Here is an 8,115-nt window from a genome sequence, read left to right as displayed (position 1 = left end):
GTGACTAAAAAGGGCAAAGAGCACCAAAGAATGGCAAGAAAGTGAAAAAAGTGGCATTCAATCACAAAAGGCAGCTTTAATGGGTGTAAAGTGGCAAAAAGGACAAAAAAGTATAAAGGTGGCAAAAAATAAAAAAGGGGCAAAAAAATTGTAAATAAGGGCAATAGAAATCTACGTACAAAAAATTTTCAGTTGACATATAAAGCCAACTTAAGTGAAGGAAACAAACTTAATAATGTGGCTTGCAATGGACAATTTCTGAGGTCACATTTTCCCTTTTTTAAGGTTTTCTGGTGTAATTACATTTCAAATTAAGACACAAAAGAGCCACACGTTGAGTATCACTGCTTTAGAGAGCTGATTGAATGACCAGTCTGTGCCCCAGGAGGCTTTAATTGTGAAATGCTGCTTCACCTACAGGATGTTAGGCACTTCCAAAGCACAGATGCACACTATACGAAAAAAACCCAAACCTTTAGATTATTTTCAGATTCAAAACAACCTGTGGATCTTACAGGGTGTTATGTCATTGGGATGTCAGCATTAATTGCCATTAATTAAGGTCCATAATTAAAGCACCTTTTCTTTTTGTTAAATCTTATAAATTGCATGCTTAATTGTCCCTTTGGTAAATCCGGGTCAGCGTCTTCCTGCAAACATGGTGATGAAAAATAAGTCCACCACTGTCTTCTTAATCTCTCAACTCACTTTAAACCCTTGCAGACAGCTAAGAGGACGAGTCAGAAGACATCTGCATCTGTGTTATCAAACATTTACCTCTTTACTGCACTTCTTACTGGTGCTTAAGATTAAGTTCCTTTTTGGTGGTTGAGATCATGATTGATCTACCTGGAGTTCCTGTTTTCTTTCAAAATAAAAGCAGCTCTTTATCCAAGCAGGAAGTCAATCAACCTTAGTTTAAAAAAGAAGAAGAAGAAGAAAAAAAAAGAAACAATAATGGTTTTAAATGCAGCTAAGTTAAATTTAAATGGAGAATTCACAGTTAAAAGAGAAATTCTGAGATTAATCAGACATTAATCAGATTAATCAAACATTTTAGTCTGGATTTAATCTCTTCCTGGATTTGGATGGGGGGCACCCTTCCTGATGCAGCAGGACGTTTTTGTTGGAATATTATGACCATGAGAATAGAGAAGAGCTTCTGGGAGGTTTAATGACTCTGTACTTGGCTGTTCTTACAGATGCTTAGATTGTGGCTGTTGGATGTAGAAAGAAGCAGAATCCTCAGAACTTTCCAGTGCTGTAGCATTATACGTAAACTCAGCAGTTTTTTAAAATAATCCTGATTATGAAGAGGAAAAACACTGATGACCTTTGGCGGACCATCAGACTTTAAACAGTGTTTGCAGCTAATGTTGGTGTTAATTCCCTTTAATTCTGAGCAGAATAACCAGATTAACGTCTTTGTGAACAGACTAACAGAGTTGATTGACCATGCCCCCCTCTGCCATAAGCCTAAAGAGACACGAACGTGCTGAAACTACCGATTAGTTTGCACTGAGAAACTTTTTGTTTGTTTTATGAACTTTCAAAGGCTGGAAATGATCCAGACATTTTTGTCGTGACTTAACAGTCCAGCAGCTTTGAGCAATCCTGTGAGAATAAATGAGGAATGAGCAGTTGAGTACCTAAAACAGTCAGCAGTTAAACGACATAGTACCACATGGTTTAGGTATAAAAACTAAAGTGAAAAAAGAACAGACATCCGTCACTTCGGTTTATAACAGAAAAAAAGTTAAGAGTCCAGATGAGCTGCTGATGGAGGGAAGCTAAACTTCCTGTCTGTCATTTCTGATCCAGCTGAAACCAGGAATGAGAGAGTGAAAGAAATCTGGTTTATAAAAATAAACATTCTGTCAAACAGAGAACATCTCTTTGGAAGGTCTTCCTCGACAGTATCCTCAGGTTTCTACGCTGAGACGTCACATCCGGCTGTCGTCTTTTCTGCAGTTATTCAGGATTAAATGTGCGATACGTTTGTGGAACCACAGCAGTTTGAAAACTCACAGACCAAGTATCCATCTGAGTTCATCAGGCTTGTCTCAGAAGTTCTGCTGCCGCCTTTTTTTGGCCTCGATGGCCTCCAGGATGGGCTTCCTCTTAGCCTGGTAGCGCTGACGAATCTCCTCGATCTCCTGCTCCATCTGAGGGTCCAGAGAGGCCAGACGTAGACGCAGCTCCTCCACAGACCACGTACTCACCTGCACAGAGAGACAGCATAAATTATCTGGTCATCTGACACACCAACACGGGCAATAAAGATGGTTTTAAATCACCATAAAAAAATACAAGCAGCTTTTTCTAGTAGTTTCAGTATGTCCAGCATGAGGAGGTTCAGTTGTACTTCTTAGTTTGCAGTCACTTCGGCTGTTTTACTGATAATGGTCTGACTGTTTAATCAAGTTTTTTGTGACCTGTGATTTAATATCAACTACTGCTAAAAATAGAACTAAATCTTCCTCTTTTGGTGTCATTTACAGCAGCACCACATAGAACTATCAAAGTATTTTGATTTTGAAGTATTATGATTGTTCTGACAGTGCATTTTAATTTGCATGTTACTAATATCTTGCTTCTTCTCTCACTCCTGTGTGCCTTCTGTGTTTGCACACTGCCCTGCAGTCTCATGTCCTGATATGGGCATAAAAGGGTGTTTCTCTATGTTAATTAGGAGAAATATGTATGTGCTTCCAGCTTATGAGCAGCTGGCATTCATCACACAAACTGATTCGAACCGTGCCACAGCGTGGCCCCCCAGCTTGCATTCATGCAACATCCATCTGTACCCGTGCCCACTTGTGTCTGTACTCCGTCTGAAACAGCAGGTGGCAGTATGCACGTAGCTGGCTTACAAAGCCACCAAGGAGGAGAAAGAAGAAGAAGCTACCATAGCAACTACTCAGGTCATGAGCAGAGTGAAGATTGTTTTTGTTTTGTCCCTGCATAAAAGTCCATCCTACAACCATGGATGTTTTAAAATCACTCTTTAAGATTCTGGCAGCATCACTCTTTATATCTACACATCTATCACAAGCTCAGATTAAACAGGCTCGTGCTACACAACAGTGTCTTTGGGGTGACAGGAGACTTTTATTGCCTTTGCTGCGTTGAGGAAAGAAGTTCAGTTTTTCTGATATCATATAGCTGATGTGAATCTCTGATCCGCATGACTGCATTCACATCTCATTTAAACCATGCCAGAAACCCCCTCCCTTAGTGGGCCCAGGCCTGGATCGTTTGCATCTTCACTGACCAGAACAAACCAGGAGTGGCCCCTAGAGTGAAAGCCACCTTAAGAACACAGGAGAGAATAGTTCAGTAGTTTAAGAACGCATCATGACTCCCATGTAGGTTTCTCTGAGAAACTTCAACTTTCAGAAACTTTAAGAACAAATAAAAGAACATTTTTTGGAAGATACTGATGAATGTGACCCAATATTTCTATCAGTTATCAGTAAACATTTTCGTCATAAATTGTCTGAATGTTAGAGAACTGAAGTGATATCAGAGGTTTAAAATCATTTATATGCTGCAAAGTTATGTTATTTGTAAGTTATTTCAAGACTACCTACCAGGGTTCACAGACCAACAGGTCACTGATTCAGTTGATCTTAAGATAACGTGTGTTGCATCGGTCAATTAGCGAGGACTGTGTCAGTGAACCAGGTTTTTATCAGGTTAACTACATTCCCTGTATCAGTGATCTCCTGTACTAACAACTTCTCCTTATTGTCATCCGGTACAAAAAAATATTTAGAGTTTGACCCCCAAAATTCAATCACTGCAGACCAGCCCATTATCAGACCCATCCATCCGTCATCTTCCACTTATCTGAGGTCGGGCCAAAGGGGCAGCAGCCTAAGCAGGGAAGCCCAGAGTTCCCTCTCCCCGACCACTTCCTCCAGCTCTTCCCGGGGGATCCCAAGGTGTTCCCAGGCCAGCCGAGAGACAGTCTCTCCAGCCTGTCCTGGGTCTTCCCCGGGGCCTCCTCCCGGTTGGGACCTGCCTGGAACACCTCACCAGGGAGGCATCCAGGAGCCATCCGGACCAGATGCCCGAGCCACCTGATCTGGCCCCTTTCGATGTGGAGGGGCAGCGGTCCCTCGCGGATGGCCGAGCTTCTCACCCTATCTTTAAGGCAATGATTCTCAACATTTTCAGCCCACGACCCCAAAAATAAAGGTGCCAGAGATCAGGGACCCCCACTGTACCTGAGAGGTGGTTAAACACAGCCATGCATATTCAAGAATAGTCGAGTGTAGACAAGGTTGCCCATAAGGAGGGATAAATGGGAGAGCTTACTGGGGCACGGTCAAACTGGGGGCTGACATAATCATGGTCTATTGTAAAGTTACTCTGTAGTATCCATATTTTATATCTAATCTGATAATAACCACTCTTATCAAAGAAATGCATCTTTTTATTCATTTATGTAGTAAGGAGTCCTCTTAAAAATATGAAACCCTTTTCTTAAAAACAGATTTAAAAGGTGCTAATTATGACAAAAAAGTGGATAATTATATTATTATATTGGATTTTAAAAGTAGCAGAAACGGGTTAGAAGTGTATTTTTTTTTTTTTTTTAAAGTGGCAAAAAAATCACCAAAAATGGCGAAAATGGTCATATAAAGTGGTAAAAGGGGAAACAAAGTGGCTGAAATGGCTTTAAAGTGCCAAAAATAGGTGGAAATTTGGTGAAATGGGATGAAAAATTGATATAAACTGGCAAAAAAAGTACTGAAATGTAGTAGTTAAAGTGGGCAAAAAAGTGGTAAAGAGGGGTTAATGGCAATAATGGGTCAACAGAGCCAACAACAGGTGGAAAGTGGCAAGATTTGGTTTAGAAGGGGCAAGAACAAGCAGAAAAAAAGTAGTGAAAAGGGTTTAAAATGGACAAAAATGGGTTTTGGGTGGCAAAAATTGGTGTGAAAAATAGATGAAAATAGGTTACAATTTGGCAAAATTGGTGTAAAGTGACAACAGTGTAATTTGAAAAAATATGTGAAGTTTTTTGAAGGCATCTGGAGACCCCCTTTCAGTGTTTTGCGACCCATTGGGGTCCCGACCCCAACGTTGAGAACCACTGCTCTAAGGGAGCCCAGACACCCTGTGAAGGAAACTCATTTTGGCCACCCGTACCCACAATCTTGTTCTTTCAGTCACAACCCACAGCTCGTGACCATAGGTGAGGGTAGGAACGTAGATCGACTGGTAAATCGAGAGCTTCGCCTTTGACTCAGCTCTTTCTTCACCATGACAGACCAAAGTAGAGACCGAATCACTGCCAACGCCGCACCGATCCACCTGTCCATCTTCCGCTCCATTCTTCCCTCACTCGTGAACAAGACCCCAAGCTACTTGAACTCCTCCACTTGGGGCAGGATCTCATTCCCAACCTGGAGAGAGCATTCCACCCTTTTCCCACTGAGGACCATGGCCTCAGATTTGGAAGAGCTGATTTTCATCACAGCCGCTTCACACTCGGTTGCGAACCATGCCAGAGACAGCTGAAGGTCACGGCCTGATGAAGCCAACAGAACCACATCATCTGCTGCGGAAAGCAGAGACCTACTCCTAAGGCCACCAAGCTGGACCCCCTCTACGCCCTGGCTGTGCCTAGAAATCCTGTCCATGAAAGTTATGAACACAATCGGCGATAAAGGGCAGCCCTGGCAGAGTCCAACCCTCACCAGAAACGAGTCTGCCCTACTTCCGGCAATGCGGACCAAGCTCTGATACAGTTCATTCAGGGACCGAACAGCCCTTATCAGGGGGTCCGGTACCCCATACTCCCAGAGCACCCTCCACAGGATTCCCTGAGTGACACGGTCGAATGCCCTATTGAGCTCCACAAAACACATGTAGGCTGCTTGGGCAAACTCCCATGCACCCTCCAGGACCTTACAGAGAGTGTAGAGCTGGTTTGGCATTATCAAACACTTAGAGAAATCTTAAAATACATCTGTGACAATCAAGGATCATGATAGAGGATCTATTTTAGTCTCTGAAAGGTCGGAGATGGACATTTATTCAATCTCTCTGCTGGACACCCCGGCTTTATCTCTCCTCCCTGAGGGACTCCCCCTCTCAGCTTTTACCAGCACCACTCTGCTCTTCAGCTATTTATCACCTCGATCAATGAGACTGAAATAACGCTGGCCACTAAAACAGATCATCACTGAGAGAACTCAAGGTCCACCAGCTGAACAAAACGGGGTCAAGGTAAAACAGACAGAGGACAAAGACCTTCAACAGGGTTGCTGCAAACTTCTCTAAATCAAAACAAAGAAAAATCGGGACCTTATAGCTAACTATAAGAATTCTTCACGCCACTGTTGTATTTGGTTATATTAAATTAAAAGGTGTTTCTCCATGAGTAAGGGCATCTTATTAGTCAAATAGATAAAAAGCAGAGCCAACAAATGCATTTTCTTACACTCCTGGTGAATGATTTCCTACTTAACAGCACCTTTTCTTCTCCAGGTGAGAGGGTTGAAATATTTTATTGAACAGGAAGCATATACAGAAAAACCCTCCTTCATTAAACATTTAGATCTGACCTTACATCTGACATACTCCTCTGCTCCCTCTATATTTCACACACACACAAAAATACACACACACACACACACACACACACCCATACACAACAAACACCATGACCTGATGCCAACAATGTACAGACCTTATAGCTACTCTTAAAATGATGATAAATGACTCACAGGCAAATAAAGCAGGAAAATAAAAGGAAGAATAGAAGGAGGAGCTGGTACTCTGTCTCACTCTGAGCTGTGAGCAATCGTAAATGTTCATTTCTATGTCAGGACTCTTTATCTTTGAGTAGATGGATGTAAGAGAATGGAGAGACAATAAAAAAAGGAAAAAGAAACTGGTGGAAAGGTTTTCATCTCATCCAGAAACAGTCAAAGCTGTTTAGTACGGAGCCCCAGACATGACATGGTTAAAAAAATATATATAAATAAATAAATTAGCTACAATACAGCTGTAATGTGTGCACAAAATATTAACTAATTCATGGCCACGTAATACTAATTTGTGGCCACAAAATAAGTATAATGTGCGCATGAAATATTAATGAATAATATTGATATTCCTGGACAGCTGGGTAACCAAATCGAGCGCACCTTCCTATCCCGGCGTCCAAGTCCTACCTCCACCAGTAAAGCAACCTGGCTCTCAATATTCAGTTTAAATGCCTCTCTCTAATAATGGTTCCTTGAAATGCAAGGCTTTAGAATGTCCTTGTAGCTCATTCCCAGCCTAAAATGTAATTCAATCATACTATCCCTGTCCATCGTGTAGCTTTAGCCCCTCTACTGTCGCTACCCTAGACCTTAGAGAAGGTGCACTCCATTTGCTTACCCAGCTGTGCACGATAATTATCGGTACCGATAAATTATTGGCCGATATTGCATATATTTTACATATTTTCATTATCTCGATAGTAAAATATTAACCGATAAAATCCACCGATAACAAAGGTGTTTGTTTTCTTTCTCACGAGACTACACATTCCAAAACAGTGGGTGGCACCGCGGTACCAGACCCGCTGTTAAGCACCAGAGAAGAAGAGGAAGCAGCTTCAGTGCTTGATGCTAAGCCGCAGGCATTAGGACCAAGCCAAAGGCTAATACCAGGCAGAGCACTGGCAATGCTAACAATGACAAAATCAGTCTGACAGTCTCCTGATCGACCACTGCTTTCATAGACGTATCCCTGCCTGCTCTGTTTGATGAGGTTTCATTCAGTCTGATCGACGTTAGGAACAGATGTTTAGCCACACACTACGGTGGAGTTAACATTTATAACCTATCTCTGGTATGACTTATGTCAGTGCATATTTTTAATCTTTATGTAAAACATCAGCTCTCTTTTTCTGACTTAAGCAGCAAAACCAAAACAGATTCCCCAAACATCTCCATTTGTTAAGCATGACAGCCTGTTATCATTTAGTTTTATGTCTGATTTGACATGAGTCAGCTGAATTCTTGTTTAGTTGATCGAAATGTCAGATTTAAACACTCGTCAAGATATTTTAATTCATATCAAGGGAAAAGGGGAAAAACCTATGTC

The 8,115-nt window shown here is 41.7% G+C and overlaps 1 protein-coding gene across 2 annotated transcripts in view; it reads right to left on the bottom strand.

The window, feature by feature from the left end:
* The window catches only part of LOC121507545 (serine/threonine-protein kinase 4-like), a 64,536-nt gene continuing 56,421 nt past the window's right edge, over positions 1 to 8,115 (bottom strand). For both annotated transcript variants that reach the window (XM_041783966.1, XM_041783967.1), the window contains exon 11: positions 1 to 2,222. In XM_041783966.1, coding sequence (XP_041639900.1) covers positions 2,064 to 2,222 — 159 coding nt within the window. In that variant the 3' untranslated portion in view covers positions 1 to 2,063. The remainder of the gene's footprint in view (positions 2,223 to 8,115) is intronic.

The sequence above is a fragment of the Cheilinus undulatus genome, linkage group 3, assembly GCF_018320785.1.
Source record: "Cheilinus undulatus linkage group 3, ASM1832078v1, whole genome shotgun sequence".
Taxonomy (NCBI): domain Eukaryota; kingdom Metazoa; phylum Chordata; class Actinopteri; order Labriformes; family Labridae; genus Cheilinus; species Cheilinus undulatus.
Note: the sequence above shows the minus strand (reverse complement) of the source record. Positions and strands in the feature narration are given on the sequence as shown.